This window comes from Haliaeetus leucocephalus, unplaced genomic scaffold, assembly GCF_000737465.1.
Source record: "Haliaeetus leucocephalus isolate CR32 unplaced genomic scaffold, Haliaeetus_leucocephalus-4.0 Scaffold871, whole genome shotgun sequence".
Lineage (NCBI taxonomy): Eukaryota > Metazoa > Chordata > Aves > Accipitriformes > Accipitridae > Haliaeetus > Haliaeetus leucocephalus.
Window position 1 is genome coordinate 4,015,986 of NW_010973307.1, and position 17,414 is coordinate 4,033,399.

General features: G+C 39.5%; 1 protein-coding gene across 1 annotated transcript in view; it reads right to left on the reverse strand.

The window, feature by feature from the left end:
* FZD3 (frizzled class receptor 3) overlaps positions 1-17,414 on the reverse strand; it is a 59,485-nt gene that overhangs the window by 11,598 nt on the left and 30,473 nt on the right. The window contains exons 3-4 of the mRNA XM_010583143.1: positions 17,067-17,263; positions 14,479-15,496 (exon numbers count right to left, since the gene is read on the reverse strand). Coding sequence (XP_010581445.1) covers positions 14,479-15,496; positions 17,067-17,263 — 1,215 coding nt within the window. The remainder of the gene's footprint in view (positions 1-14,478; positions 15,497-17,066; positions 17,264-17,414) is intronic.

The window sequence follows — 17,414 nt, forward strand, 5'->3', positions numbered from 1 at the left end:
TTGTTTCTTGCTTTCAGTTGCGCTCTCCTCAGCCGCAGGAGCATGAAAGCACCATGCATTAACTTTGCCCATTGGCTCACATTAAAACAATTAAATTGTTAGAACAATTATGAAAAAGCATTACTAACTATTCTCCAGACTTACTTAATAACTCCCAAGTTGCTATATACCCAGAGTGAAAATTAAAGCAAAGTGATCAGCCTATGGAAGACTTGGGCCAGTTACAGATAGCTTCAAAACCTAACCCAAACTAAAAATAAATAAATAAGACACTGTAATAAAAGCTTATAAAATTACCATCTTAATGGGATACAGGCTATTCTGGAGGAAACTTATTCACCACAGAAGTTAAGTATTAGCCCAGGCACTGCAGATCCATGTCACCATGCCGAACTCATCTGCAATACATTTTTTTCAAGAATTTAATCTGCATAAGCACCTAAAAAACACATCCTTATGAAAACTGCCTCTACAGAACATTTAAAATGTAATGAATTATATTTTAGAATAATTTCTCTTGAGTTTCTCCGCCATGTTATGGGAGAGAAATATATGGGAAAGAAATAATTCAGTTCATGGAAGGACTGCACTGGTTTTCACCAGAAGTCATCCATTGTCTGCGTTGTGCCAGGGGAACACACTGGAGTCTAATCATCTGCTGGAAAAATAGCTTGAATAAAGAATAACACAGCAGAGAGCTGCCTCTCACAAGGTAATGCTGCAAGGTTTTCCTCATCTATCTCCTTCTTGAAAAGGGATCCCAGAGGACAACTAAAAAGGTCCTGACTCATGACTAGAGTCTAATAACTCGCCTCCAACGCTTTTGCCCTTCAGGCCCCGCAGTTAGTCACAGTGTCAGTAACCAGCAATCATCAAGAAGTTTGATGCTAACTGCTCTTCCATTCATGGGACAAGAATGCAGAAGACTACAGCTTCAGTGATCATCTTACTGGTATCTTGCAACAATCTTCAGGCAGGTTGATTCTGCAGCTTCAGGAGACTGCTTCTGGGAGAACGCCCTGTTTATCAAGGGAAAGCCGAATCTCAGTGAAGCTATCAGGATATCTCATAGTTTGTGGCTTTATCTTGAAACAGAAGACAGCATTCAACCACAGCTACTAATTTTTTAAGTGCTAGCCATCGTTTGTAATTAGAGAGATTGCCCAAGCACCTGCCTTCTGTTTTACCATTATGTGGAACTGGCATCACAAGTCTCTTAGCACTAATGCCAGGCATTAAGCATGGGAAAAGCAAGTCTACTTGAGTGTACTACCCATGAGAGACTTGGACTTCTCTTTCCTTTTCCTGCGGACATGTACAAGCTGAAGTGAGCTGTCCTCTGCAGAGAGGAAAAAGCAAACAAATCCCCACCTGCCACAGAGTTGTTTTCCCCAGCACAGCTTATCTTTCCTCTTGTCACTGGAATAAAAGAATCACTTCACAACACTTGAACATATTCCTCACTTTGGACCATTTCAGCCCCTCTCCCAAATATCCCCTTTTGGATGAGCTATAGCTGTTCAACGTAACAGGTCTGAGAACCCATAAACTCTTTTTTCCCTTACAGACCTGTGAATAACACACAGATTAAAATGACAAAGTATCACTTCAAGTCAAAGCATGACTCACCCAAAGGTGTCTAACACAGAAGATGAAACAAACTCAATTTACTATGATTTCTCTTACCTAAATCCCAATGCTTACAAAAAAAAAAAAGTCATGCAGTTGTCCTTACCCTCGTTGTGGAACCAGATAGCCTTACCGTAGTATTCTGTCTTTGTGCAAACAGGGATTGCAGTTGGCATGGGCTAAAATGGGTCAACAAACTTAACAGCTGAAACCAAGTTTTATCAGCAATTGCTTCTTTACTGGCACCCACAACACACTGCTTGATACACCTATCTTTCACAGAGATTAAGACAAGATTAAAGAGATGCCTACCTGAATTACTGGCAAATCTGTTAAATTAGGGATACTGAGGGGTAGCTGCAGCAGGTTGCATTTGGCAGATTTGTCCCATGGCCAGAGAAGTTGGAAGCTCCCTGTTGCCATTCAGAAAAAATAGCTTTTTTTTCTTCAGGTATTAGCACTTCATTGGCAATCAAACAGTAAGACAGGAAAAAAAAAACCCCTAATGTTTCAGAAAATCTTATTTCTGTCAACCCTGCTGCTAAAAATTAACTTGGACTAAAATCTTTGCAGCCTTAATATCTATTTTTGGCAGTAGATACTCTTTCTTGAATTTATTCAATTCATACAAGATAAAAATTTAGCAAGCTTCCTACGACCCAAGCTTGGAATATATCGTCATTAATAAACTCCCACTACTTGAATGAAGACACTGGCATTAAGAACACAGAACAAAAGAAACATCCTTGGTCAAGTCAAGTCTTCCACTGCTCCAGCCAGCAATGGCACACAAGCCTATTCAGCTATCCAGCTTTACCCTGAAATCATGAGCTCCCCTCCTCAGTTCATCATGTAATTCTCTTATTTCCAACTCAAGTTTATTCATGGCCATGTTATCATTCTGCCAGGACTGCCATTTGACTTTAACAGCTCTTTTTGAATGTCCTTTAAGGATTTCTAAAACTGCAACTATGTCCCGTCTTACTCTTCTTTGGCGAGGCTATGTACACTCCTCCTCCAAAGACAAACTCTAACAGAACGTTATTCCTGGCACCGTTTCATTACTTTTCATTTATTTTTGTTTTCTTCTTGCAGTCTTTTTTGATCCAACACAATGCAGTCACATAATGCCATGCAGAAAAAACCAGTTGCACATAAGATTATATTTGTTCCAAAAATGGTTCAGAATGAGTAATTACCACACTGTGAAATGGCTGAAGATTAAGTCATACGAAACAGATTAGTGTAATTTTGTAAATATGCAAATAATAGCCAAATCATAGCTTAAAGCACAAGTACGGAAGCTGGGGGAGAAGAAACAAACAGCTATTTTAGCAAACATGGTATTTATAAAATATTTCTTACTCTCCACGGACAGAAATACTATGTTCATTAGTCTAAAGGCCTTCTTTTTCAAGTTATAGTGTGAATGGAATAATATTAATGACCATTTACATAATTTGATCTTAAAAACTCAGTTCAGTTGAATCTTTGAAAAATAATTTGGTGTCAGCATTACTACATCAATTGAGAAAATTTTAGAATGTAACACTGAATACTGTAATACTGTAAGGGTGATTGAACAGTGGAACAGGTTGCCAAGAGAAGTTGTGGAGTCTCCGTCCATGGAGATATTCAAAATTCGGCTGGATGCAGCTATGAGCCATCTGCTCTAGGTGACCCCACTTTGAGCAGGGGTTTGACTAGACAATCTCCACAGGTCCCTTCCACCCTCAGCTATTCTCAAATAAACACGAGAGTCTAATATACCCAAATATAATAACAAGAATTATTAATGCCCTATTTCTACTGAAAACTCCTCTTAGTTCTCTCTGATAGAACTGCTTCGGGACTAGAGATTGAAGTATTTCCATATATTAAAGTTGAGCTCTTAAACCTATACAATGATGCATTTTTAGAAAGACAAGTCCCAAACTTCAAACACAAGGAGTAACATAGTCTGGTCAAAGCATTATAACCCTGATCTGTGAGTGTTCTACATCCTGGAAGACAACACAGCTCATCAGTTTATGATACTGCTTATCAGTTTTGTGTTCATACTTTTGACTCTTTCATGGTGAAAATGAGAAATAGGCACTGGTCTTAGGTTTTTTGAGCATAATAGATATTTTAACATAATTCAGCATTAAACATTACATATAATGACTTCAGAAACTCTATTAAAAAGAAAAAATAAATGAGCAAAACAAGTAAAAAAATATCTGTATTACTAAGAATATAATCTGTTAATGGAAAACATGTGAGTAACCCAGCTCTTTAGATAACTCAAATATAGCCTTTCTTCATATGAAAAGATTCTTATTTATAAAAACAAAAAAAAGTATTTTTATGTTCCTCAGTTGAATTTTGAAGCTGCACCTGATTCTTGAGTGGGCTTAGATCATGTGGAAAGCAAACCTTCATACATGTTGAGAAGAGATACTGTACACTTTGTCTGCATTTACATTTCTAGGAAACGGAATAATTCTCTGTTAATAAAAAAGAACTAATAGAAGGATGACACTGGGGAGCACTGTTTGTCCATAAAAATAATGTAAAAGAAAAATCAAACTTGAAATGTGCAAGTATTTGTTATATTTTCATGCTATATAGCCAAGCCATGTCTAAGCTACGTGGATGTTTACCAAGATCAAGGCACATACAGAACATGTCCGAGAGATCTGGACCAGTCTTATAGGTGAATTTAGTTCATATATCTCATTATATTCCATCATTAGAATAGATCTATTATTTTTGAGTGTAGTCTTTACTTAATAATACTGATTTCAGGTCTAGAAACACATTGTTTTAACAGAGAGAGTAAACATCTTTCTATATTTGTGTATTTACAGACTGTATTCTGAACTGCTTTATGTTACACCACTAAGCAAACCTCTTAAAACACTCACAGTGGGAGTTGGTTGCTCATGTTATGCCCAGTGGCATTATAGATATGGTGACTGCAATCACAATTCCCTGAAAAGTCGAAGCCTTCAGAAGAAAAGCTATTATCAGCAGTATAACTGTCAGAGCTGCTTAGTCCTGAGACCAATGACATTCAAATGTAAATACCCTTTCAGGACTGAAGTTTTAAAAATTTGTTGGACATAATAATGATAGTCTGGAATCACTAGGAATAAATGCACAGAAGTGCAGTATCTCCGAAATTTACTGGACCTTGTGTTTCTGTGTGTGCTGACGGGACAAGTCATTCACTAGTCAAGGAACACTACAGAGAGCACAACAAAAGCCATCTTACTGAGATTCACTCGGATGCAGAATATTCTGACTTACAAACATCAAGGTTCAGCATTCACTGAGATTTTGGCAGAGATCTACAGTTAACACCCCATTGAAGATTTTCTCTTTGCAAGCCAGTTTACAGCTATTTTGACATGACTGTCCAACATCTCAAAGCAACTCTGAAACCCAGTGAAAGAGTCACAATCATTAATGAATGCATTGCTATTCAGAATTTTCAAACGCAAATTATAACCAATTTCTTTTAATTTATTAAAACGAAAAGTTAAATGTTTTTTTAGGTGACTGATTTCCTAACACATGTACCACAATATTCAATTCTGACAGTTAAGAGTGACTGGTGCTTCAAAACCAGAGAAATCAGACCTTTTAACTTAGTTTTTGTTGCCATTTTAATAGCAATTAAAAGAGTCAGTGGAAAAAGAGAGCTTCCTTAATAATCAAAGGCTGTTCTAGATATAAAGCATGCTTATTAAAAAGAGAAATGAATGAAACTGAGAACTCAAAACCAGCAAGATCTGACCTCCTTTGGCCAAGTCACCCTCAGAAAAAATACTTGAATAAAAAGAAAGAAAAAAAAAAGAAAAAGATGACCTTGAGGAGTCATACTTGGGTACAAGTACAAATCAACCTGTCTGAAGATAATGGTTGAGAAATCAGCATTTCCCTTTGTCTCTAGCTCAGTCAATCCAATTAAAAAAACAGCCAGAAATGAGTCATGTGCATGAAATGATTGCTTTCACTCAATATGTTAATTGACTGGAAATTGCATACATGCCAAGGTACGATAAGAGAATACATCCTATGTAGGATTTATCAAAGCTCTGGATGTGCAAGGAGGAGACAGGACTGATATTACTAATGCTGAAAAGGAGAATCCTGAGAAATTACTAGAGTATATTCTTTTCATTGAATATATTCTTTTTCCTAAGCATTTAAAACAGGAGAAATTAACTGAATCACTGCCAGGAAACAGTGTAATACTGTGGTTAATGTTGTTGTTCAGAGCTGATACTACTTTTGTTTTTGAAAGAAGCCTAACTCATAACTCAGATTTGCTCAGTCTCTTCTGAGTAAACAGCAATATGGAAAATATGGTTTTTATCTCATCCCTTCTCTTTTTTTTTAGGACAGAATAATTACATTCAACAAGAAGCAATTCCTTAGGGCAGATTTAAGCAAATCCATTACCTCTCCTAAGAGGAATTCTAAACAATAACTAATGAAAAAGAGGGGGGAGGAGAAATCTAGATTTATAGACATCTCTAAATGTATTCTCTTTAAGCCTGCCACACACAAACGGTGCTAAGACATTTCTTAACAAAGCCTCTTTTCTGTATCCAGCTTAGTGCACTCCCCCGCATGTTTCTGAAGACCCACTGTAACACAGATGGTGAAACAGCTGAGACATTTGTATTTAAAAAGATAGTGGTAACACCCCTGATTAGTGGAGAAAATGGCAAAACCTGGAAAATGCCATATATTGCAGCCAATAAAAATGGGGAAGCTCCACCCCAACTTAATCAGCACCCCAAAAACGCAGAGTCTGCATCTCAACAATTTCTTCTTGCCACTGTTTTCGGCAAGATGTTTGTAAGCCTCATCTTTTCTTCTCTTTGGTCTGCGTATGCAATTGTTCTAAAGCACTTGTGCATGAAAATAAAGCCTGTGTCAACAAGGGCTACACTTCACCCATAATGCAGGCATGGGAAAAGACAGTCTGCTACAAGAGAATTTCTTAAGTGCATGCGAGTCAACTTTGCTATCACAAAATTTAAAATCTCTACAGTAAATTCAAATGTCTATTAAGAATTTGGGGGGGGGCACTATAAAAACTGAATACAAATACAATTCATAAAGTTAGGCTTTTTTCTTTGTTTTTCTTCTCTTTTTGGGGGGATGGGGGAGAAATGAAGAGACATAGCTGCAAAGCCTGAGCTGGAACTTACAACAGCTCGTCTCAGTGTCTCTTTTGCTTCTGCCCAATTTTATTTAAAAGTAGGCACCAGGAGACATAATATTCAGCAAAGTGAAGTAACAGCAGAGCAAATGACTAAACACTCCCATATTCTTGGCTCTCAGCCTACCATTACTTTACCACCATAGTCGCTTTTCAGTTGGCACCTGTTCATAAGAAAGCTTCCCTGTGTTGAAACGGTTCTGCAAGACGGCTACGCGTAGTCTCTGCTTTCAGTAACATTCCTGCAGTGTTTGTTCAGGGCACCAGGCAAAAAGTAAAGGAAGGACAAAGCCATGCCAAGTGGGAATGAAACATACTTGAAAATGTTACCCCTACCCCTGTTACGTGGGCAACCTTTAAAAAGGATGCAAAACAAACAAAGCAATTTATAGTTGTTAGTGATCCAAACCAGTCTGAAATGAACAGCTTTTTATCGCAACACTGTTAATTTTGAGACATCTAAAATGATCTTGAGAATTTACAGGAAAAAAAAAAATTAACTGTGATTAGATCAAAAAGTACATCTGTGAAAATGAGAAACAAGAAAACTGACAAATTCTTGAGCCAAAATTATCAGCAGGTGACAGAGATTAATCCTAATATTAAAATCCATTTCTCCAATGTTAGTTGTCAAATAATGCTTTAAAATAATCTGTAATACGGTATATTTTCATTATTAACAGAAATATATTAGCAAGCTTGTACTTTTGTTTTCCTTTGTGCCTGTACTAGATACTTAGAACTGCCATTGACAGACAAGAGGTACTATTAACAAAACATTCTTTCCATTTACGCTTTTGGTATCTTAGGCAACCACAGTTAATCCTCTCTTCTCTATCCAACACCAGCACCAAACAGAAGTGAGTGGGTGAGAACTCCCATCTTCAGTAAAACCCATCTGACATTATTACACAGCAAGACTGGGGCCTCGTCTCGAAGAAGGTAGAGCAGAGAGGAAAAAAAATTGGCTGGATTGACTATCTATTTTTGTTCCTGATAGAAAGGATATTCAGTATTATATTACAGCATTGATCTTAATAATTAAAGTCCTTAAAAATACCAAGGCAATTTTCATTTTTTAAAAGTGAAGATCAGAAGGAAAATAGAAAAGATTTAAAGAGATAAGCATAATAACTGCTTCAAGAACTCAGCTGGTTAAAATTGTATTTGCAAAAATAATTGTGTTGTGCTCATTGTTCTTGCAGAAAAAGTCTTCTCCATTAGCAGTTGAAGGATGTTTATATGATGCTTAGCAAAGCAAAATTAAGTCTGGGTACAATTCATCTGAATGTCCAATGAATCATTAAAAAAATGCCCATTTCTTGGCTTCAGCTAGAAAAGGTTTAAACTATCTTACACAGTTCAATTATGGGACTAAGAAAAGAGATAAAAGCTTTTAAGACCATACTCTGCCATTTCAAGAAAGCAGACACATTTCCTTATCTCAGGAAGATGACAATTACCACTTTCTTCCACCTTTGAATGTTTCCAGCTTGATGCAGCCCTTTCCTTTTCTCTGGGCTAGAAAAGCTGTATTGACCATTTGGACTCCTACTTTTCATAAAAGAAATGTACATTACAACCAGCTTTGGAGACAGACTTTGCTCAGTATCTATTTCACTTTGTAGACAAATTCATCCCAGTGTTGAGACATATTTTCAGAGACTGGGGCAGGTTACTGTGTCCCAGTTTGATTGCCTTTGTAATTTCCAAGAGGAACAAAACTCTAACACTGTCCTTGTAAAGAACAAAACACCATGGTGCACAGAGGACAAGAATATGTAACAGCAGCTAAATGCACTTCATACTTTTTTTTCCCCCTTTTACCCTACTTTTTACCTTACATCAGATATATCTGAACTTAGATATCTGATAGAAAGGAACTTACGGCTTTTATGGTAACAGGAATTCAAAACCTGACTGGACACAGTCCTAGTCTGACCCTGCTTGAGCTGGGGGTTGGACTAGATGATTTCCAGAGGTCCCTTCAACCTGAGTGATTCTGTGCTTCTGTAAAGCGACTGGCCAAAATTTTATCCCACTCCACTACTTCATCTGAATTAGTTCACATAGCATGACATGCTCCGTCAACATACAAGGTAGAAATTGCAAAGTAAGAGAGGAAAGAGACAAACTTTGAAAGCTAACCATTGGGTCAGGACTGCTGACTAAAAAGCCAAGCCAGTACCAAGAACTTGTTAAGAATGGTAAAATTATTAGAGAGATGATGATGATGATAGCCACACTAAACAGCAACAGGAGCATGCAGCATCTTATTTCCCCAAGTGTCCCTCCTTGAGCCCAAGGTTACAAATACCCAACTCTCTGTTCCAAGGCTCTGCCCCCTGAACGACGATATGGTATTGGTAGAACCACTGCTGTTACAAACAGAAGCAGAAGGAGGAGCAGCAAAGCATGTATTTTCAACCGTAGCGAAAGAGATGACTAGATATGATTATTTTATGATTGGATCATGTCACACTTCCCTGCTTTTTTCCCTTCATTTCTGCATTTTACCTTGATGTAAAATTATGCTATACTCTCATAAAAAGAGATTACATATGAGATAAAAGTCTGACCTGAAGAACACATAATGCACACAGCCCGGTTAAAATGCTACATTTATGATGAAGGTACCAGGTTCTATAGCTAAAGAAAATTAATTTCATTTTCCACCGCATGAACTCTTGCACAAAAACATTAATCCATTTTTTGAGGCCAAGCACAAATTCATTTTTTAAGGCAATGAGTGAAAAGTGGGATACCAACATAAAATTCAGTTCCTTATTTGAATATTACTGTTCTGAAAGCAGATTACAAAGGCACTGTTCCCCACTCCAGGAAAAGAGAAGTGTCCCCACTTTGGTGAACATGGAGGTGAATGAGTTAAGACATTTTTAGGCTGCTGTGAGCAAATATTTCCCGGAGAAGTAATACTGACTGGAAAGATTAATTACATCAGGCAATTACTGCAAATAGTCCTAGCATCAGAAACAATAAAAATAATTATTTGTGGTAACACCTTAGTCAAGAATCATAGAATGGTTTGGGTTGGAAGGGACCTTAAAGATCATCTAGTTCCACCCCCCCCTCCCACGGGCAGGGACACCTTCCACTAGACCAGGTTGCTCAAAGCCCCATCCACCCTGGCCTTGAACACTGCCAGGGATGGGGCATCCACAACCTCCCTGGGCAACCTGTTCCAGTGCCTCACCACCCTCACAGTGAAGAGCTTCTTCCTTACATCTGATCTAAATCTACCCTCTTTCAGATTAAAGCCATTACCCCTTGTCCTGTCACTACATGCCCTTGTAGAAGTCCCTCTCTGGCTTTCCTGTAGGCCCTCTTTAGGTACTGGAAAGCTGCTAGAAGGTCTGCCCAGAGTCTTCTCTTCTCCAGGCTGAACAACCCCAACTCTCTCAGCCTGTCCTCATAGCAGAGGTGCTCCAGCCCTCTGATCATCTTAGTGGCCCTCCTCTGGACCCGCTTCAACAGGTCCATGTTCTTCTTATGTTGGGGACCCCAGAGATGGACACAATACTCCAGGTGGGGTCTCACCCGATCGGAGCAGAGGGGCAGAATCCCCTCCCTCGATCTGCTGGTCCTGCTTCTTTTAATGCAGCCCAGGATACAGTTGGCTTTCTTGGCTGCAAGCACACATTGCCACACCATATTCAGTTTTTCATCCACTAATACCCCCAAGTCCTTCTCCCCATGGCTGCTCTCAATCCACTCATCGCCCACCCTGTATTTGTGCTTGGGATTGCTCCAACCCACATGCAGGACCTTGCACTTGGCCTTGTTGAACTCCATGAGGTTCACACAGGCCCACCTCTCAAGCCTGTCAGGGTCCCTCTGGATGGCGTCCCTTCCCTCCAGTGCATCGACCACACCACACAGCTTGGTGTTGTCAGCAAACTTGCTGAGGGTGCGCTCAATCCCACTGTCCATGTCGCCGACAAAGATGTTGAACAGCGCTGGTCCCAATACCAATGACCCCTGAGATAGGCCACTTGTCACTGCTCTCCACTCGGACATCGAGCCGTTGACCACAACTCTTTTGAGTGCAACCATCCAGTCAATTCCTTATCCATCCCTCAAATTCATGTCTCTCCAATTTAGAGACAAGGATGTTGTGCAGGACAGCATCAGATGCTTTGCACAAGTCCAGGTAGATGACATCAGTTGCTCTTCCCTTATCCAGTACCGTAACCCCACTGTAGAAGGCCACCAAATTTTTCAGGCACGATTTGCCCTTAGTGAAGCCATGTTGGCTGTCACCAATCACCTCCTTATTTTCCTTGTGCCTTAGCATAGCTTCCAGGAGGATCCACTCCATGATCTTGCTGGGCACACAAGTGAGACTGACTGGCCTGTAGTTCCCCAGGTCTTCCTTTTTTCCCCTTTTTAAAAATGGGGGTTATGTTTCCCCTTTTCCAGTGAGTGGGAACTTCCCCAGACTACCACAACTTCTCAAATATGATGGATAGTGGCTTAGCCGCTTCATCCACCAGTTACCTCAGGACCCACGGATGCATCTCATTGAGTCCCATGGCCTTGTGCACCTTCAGGTTCCTTAGACGGTCTCGGACCTGATCTTCTCCTATGGTGGGCAGTTCTTCATTCTCCCAGTCCCTGCCTTTGCCTTGACTTGGGCAGTGTGGCTGGAGCACTTGCCTGTGCAATTTGCCATTATTCATATTGAAAAAAGGATGCTCTAATATAGCAACCTTGGCGGTTTTAACTAAGTTACAAGATTTGTCCAGGTTGATACAAAACACAGCTCCCTGAGTTGCCTAAGGTGACATCCACAAAAACAATGTTTTTCCCCTACAGTGTGGAAAATGCAATTAAATTTTTTAATCATATTAGATACATTGTATATACTGTAAATAAACCTCACCTCTCAATGCAGTAGTTGTTTTTTCCTTACTAAAGGAGACTCAAGGAAACAATATTCACTTCACTCAACTTTTGACAGCTCATCTCAGAGTTCATCTGAGCCCTCACAGCCATGGTACGAGAGGGGCGACTGCTGCCCATTTTACCTGCTGTTGCTGCCCAGGCAATAGATTAAAGCTACTGCCTAAACTGCAGCAGCCCCCGATGCTACAGAAAACTGAGGACCAGGATGTGCTCATGGGGAGAGAGCTGCTGCCACCTTTTACAAATCCTTCCCCTCCTTCCTAGACTCTCCCAGAAACGTGGAGCGCCGAGGACACTGAGGGCAAGGTAAGGTAACAGGAGCTCCTTTTTGCCCTGCACTTACTCCTCAAAGAGAGGGAATACTGGGATATTGAGTTCCTGTCTTTGTGGCAAAAAAGTTTTTATTTCACAAGGAAAGCAACAGATGCCTCCCAGATCTGACAAATAAAATTCGTAGCCAGGTCAACCCAGGAAACATCCAGGTAGCCAGAAATCAAGATTGAAGCATAAAGGTATCTTGTTGCTTCCTCCATTTTGGGACTATTTAGCCCTTTAGGTAGTCAAAGAAACATGTCTATTTTTCATTTGAACACCAGCTGTGGAGGCTCTCTTCAGTTTAGCAGCAGCCAGGAGAATCTGCAGCAAATTATTAACCCCGCAGTATCTCCTGCATGAAGCAGTCACACAGGAGGGAGGCATGCCTGGTGCAGCTGCATACTCGAACTCCCCCATTAGCAATTTTCCAGAATGAGTTACTGTGGCATCATCCTCTGATGGCAAAGATGATGTAACGGTTGAATGGACTAATGAATTTTTAACCTCAGATTTGCTCAGTGTGCCTATGCAAGCAGCAAATTCCAACTACCACAACCCCGTGTAAGGTTTGCACATAAAACCTATGTCCACTGTGGAATCAGCTACAGCTCTCAATTTAGAATAGTCTAATCTCAGAAACTGATACTCAAATATTTGAAGTTAGGTTAAATAACATCAAGGCTTTGAAAAAATATGGTCTTATTTTGCAAGTGAGTGATACTCTCCACAAAGCTTTAAATTTTCCCCTAATTTAATAATATATTTTACCAGAATGATCTAAGGATAAAATTATTTTTCCCCACAGCTTTGGAAATCTGTTTCAATTGTAAGTGTGGATAGTTTAATTAGGGAAGCATGTTTAGTTTAAGAAAAAAAATTGGATGGGTTAGAAGAAAAACCCTTCTAATACTCCCTAGGGTCTACGGGTCCTTCAACCCAATTTGATGTGAATGAAACCATTATTGTTCTTTTGACTCCCGCTGAGCCATTATGTTAACGGTTTTCTAGAGTTTTGAGTAGCATTTTACTACATGTTTTTGTTATTCCACTAGCCAGAATTTTAGCCCTTAGACATCTGAAGTTTCAAGCTTTAAAATAGATTCTGTTCAACATTCTGAGATACCAATATCCCTTTACTTTTATAGATTCTTATACAAATTTTAGATTGGCATATGGTGGGTATGTGAAATTAACTGAGAGAAAACTGCATGTCCTCTTCTTAAGCATCAGTCAGTCTAACATATTAAAACCTGCAGCAATGAAGACTCAATCAAGCACATGAAACTGAACACACCCACTGACAGATATTTCCTGCCATAAAAATGCTCACACATTGGATGGGAGGGAAGAGTCACACCCTAATAAAATCTAACAGAGAAAACAATAAAAAGGGTTAAAAGGTAATAAAAGGATTACTATCAAGCTATATAGACTAAGCCAAACCTTTAAGTGATATTTTATTGCATTAAAATGTGAGCTTTGATCATGCAGCTGGTGTTTTAACTGCTTAAGAGCCAAAATACTACCTTTTTTTATACCCATGTGTGCAGCTATACAATAGATGCTTGCTGTACAACCTTCTCAAAATAAAGTTGCTTTCAAATAAATTGCAGAAAATATCTATGCAATATCATTCCAAAAACAGTTTGCCATTTTGGCTCAAAAAGGGAAGTAGGCTTCAAGTAATTAATACTTACAATACATTCTTTGCAACTGCACCAGCATAATACTGAAGTAAACAGTGGACAGTTTGATATCTAGTGCTCTTAGAGGCTTCTGTTCCTGTGATAACTCAATTAAACAAATTGAGCAGGTAAGTGTCATTTTTGCAGAATAAACAAAACTGATGAGCTGTAAACTCTGGTTTTCTTCAGAAGACACTTCAAGTAAGATTTTGTATAGACATTTCTGACACATGCAGAGACTGCTCTAAAATGAGCATAAAACCTCTAGGCTAATCAAAGCAACAAAACTGTTACAGATGAACAACAAAAACTAGAAAAAGCAGTAATCAGGCTGATGACAACTCAGTTTAAATGCCAAAATTCCTTCAGAGCAAAACTTCTAACACATCTCTAATGATCAAAAATAAACTCATTAAGTCCTGTTCTTGAAGTCCATTTAAAACAGCATCTTTATATCCTGTATAGGTCCCATAAAGCTCAGAAACTCCACAAAACACCAAGCAGCTGATGCAAGCCTCCAATTGTCCAATAATACCTAGTCTTCCAGAAGGCCTAATGCATTATCCAAATAATTTGAGTATGGCAAGAAACTTCCCTTGTAGGAAGAGCAGCACTTTCAGTTAGGGATGACAAGTAAGTCTTAACATATCCCCTCATTACCCATTTTCTGCACTCCTGAGTATGTCATATTGGTTTCCTCACCTGATAGGGACACGGGATGTGATATTCTCTGCAGCGTTCTTGAATCCACGTCGTCTCCCACACACCTCGATAAGCCTGCTCATAGAAATAGCAGCCAATTACAACCAACAGTGGCACGAGGTACAGAACACTGAACACGCCAATCCGGATCATGAACTTCACCAGTTTGTCCTGGTTCTCTTTTTCTAATGGGATTTCAATGCGAACCCGATTGAGAGAGATAATGCCAGCTAGCAGAAGAGAAACTCCAACAACAACATACAGGCAGAGAGGTGCAAGTACAAAGTATCTTAATGCATCCACATCATAGAGGCCAACAAAACATACGCCGCTAATATTGTCACCTTCAATTTTATTCATTGCTAAGAGGATGATGGTTAGAGTTCCTGGAATGCCCCAGGCACTGGCATGGAAGAGCAATGCTTTCTTCTCGATTGCTTCACTGCCCCATTTTGGGACAGCTGCCAAGAACCACGTGATGGTAAGAATGACCCACCAAACACTGCCAGCCATGGTAAAGAAATAGAGCACCATGAAAAGCATGGTGCAAGCTTTGTTGTGAGAGCCCTGTGTCACTGTGGAAGCCTTGTACTGGGCAGGACTAGATGCGTTACACGCTACTCGGTCTTCAAGCAGAAAGCCAATGAAGAAAATTAATGACACCATCATGTAACAGACAGCATAAAATATTATCGGTCTTTCTGGATAGCGAAATCTTGTGACATCGATCAGAAAAGTTAAAAAAGTAAACAAGGTAGCAGAAAGGCAGACGATGGAGATCACTCCGATGAAGTAGCGAGCAAAGGAGAGCTCTTCACGCCGAAAGTACATATTTGGGCAAGGAGGGGAACAGTCCCGTACCCTCAGGAAAGAGTAACCCAGGTCAGGGTCAATTTTCAACTCCCGAGGACACCAAAAACCATAATCCCTCTGTACTGCCATTGGGGCCTCTTCTGTGGGCTCCCCAGCTAAATTGAGGTCAACAAGACGAGGATATGGCTCATCGCAATCTGGGAATCTAAAAAGTAAGAAAAGAATTATTTACAAGAAATATACACATACTTTGCAAAGACTAGTAACCTTATTTATATGTCTGACTTCAGACACACTAACTGGAGTGAAAACAAAGACAATCCAAATAATGGATAATCCATGAAATACTGCGCTACGTGTAAACAGACTCTAGAACTCATTGTCCCAGAATTCAGTAGATGCTGAAACTATAAAATAGGTTTACAAATAAAACAGAGAAATAAATGGACAAGGGGCCCATTGGGGCTTTAAGCATAAAGGCGAGGATACAAAATCCATCTCCGGAAGTTTATAAATTTAGTCTCACTGTAAACTGAGACTATGTGCCCCAGGAAGAATGATTTTATAGAACATTTTAAAACCTTTTCCTAAGCAACTGTACTAGCTGCTATCAGGCAGGACAGTGAGCTAGTCAGACCAAAAATCCAACCTTGCAATGCTACTAGCATTAATAAATTGAAATTATGATGAAGATATTTTTGTAATTAAGTAAAGCTCTGACTGGAGGCTAAAGACCGCTGGAGGTGCAGTCTGAAGTTTTGAAGGAGAGACTGGGGGGATTCCACGCATAGCTGTCCAGTTCCTCCCTCTGCTAGATGTTATCACCTCAACAAGCGCAGCGTACGCTAAGTATGCCTGTTCCTCTGCCACAGTTCATGTTCTGACACAATGGCACTAACACAGCACGAGCAAAGTTTCAGTAGTTTTAGCTCTGGTTTTGAAATTTCACTACCTGGGCCTTACTGAGGAGATGGGAGGACCTAAAGGGTCCAGGCATCTGTTCAGAGTATGGAGTTAGAGCCATCTTTGATCCAGATTATCGGGACCTAGAAGCATCCTCTGTCTTATTCTTTTGCTAAAAGAAGTTTTAATTGTTTTTCATTCTCTCCAATCCAACTGTAAGAGAGACTATTTCTTCTTGTTTCTGTTCCTGTATTTTAGTAGCTGTTGAAGTCACTTACAAAAAAAATAAAGCATAAAGATACTGTTTTCATTTTCATGTATATCCTGTTTCAAATAGATTGGAACATAATCAAGTACTTTGCCATAAAGTTACTTGTCTAATGTAAAGCTGAAAACATCTGTTTGCACACAAGCTCAACAAGAGGTAGATGCTCTGAAAACAGAGCCTTGAGATTTTATACACTCATCAAAACCAGCCAGCTCCCCCTTCAGAAAAAGAGACTATTAATCTCTAGCATATGTAATTTTGCCTAACCCTCAGAGAAATTTATAGCAGTATCACCTATTAAACTTCGGTATAGCAGACAAAACCAGGTCAGCATAAATGACAAAGAAGAAAAATAAATGGGTATATTCATTCATTTGAGAATATGCATGTGTAGTTTACAGTAATTGCCCACAGAAATTTTCAACTTATCTGATAGAAATATGAACTCAGTTTCCACTCCAGGAAACAGGCTGTTAAACAAATGAAAGGGAAAATAAGGACACTTGTAATGGAACACGTTTAAAATGTCTATTTCAGATCATAAAACATCCTAGATCATACTAAAATTTTATCCTGGGATTCCGAAAAAAACATATTTGCTCACCTGGTGCACTCCATATCCTCAGGCCAAGAGACCCCAAACATCTCCATGAGTTTGGAGCACTCGCTGTATGCTCTTTGACAGAGCCTGCGACAAGGGAGAGTAACACGGCCATACTCCATGCACACAGGAGCATAGAGGGCACACAGAAATGGTCGAAAATCTCTGGAGCATTCCAAATTCACCATTGGATGAAACGGCTAGAAAAGAAAAAGGAGAATTCAATAGCTACAAACAGCAGTTTTGTAAAACATTTCAGCATGAAGCTGTAATTTGTCACATGAGGCGTTAGGGCTTTCACAACCATAACCACGACCTTTTTCTGAACTTTGTCTGTTGGAAGAAGAGATC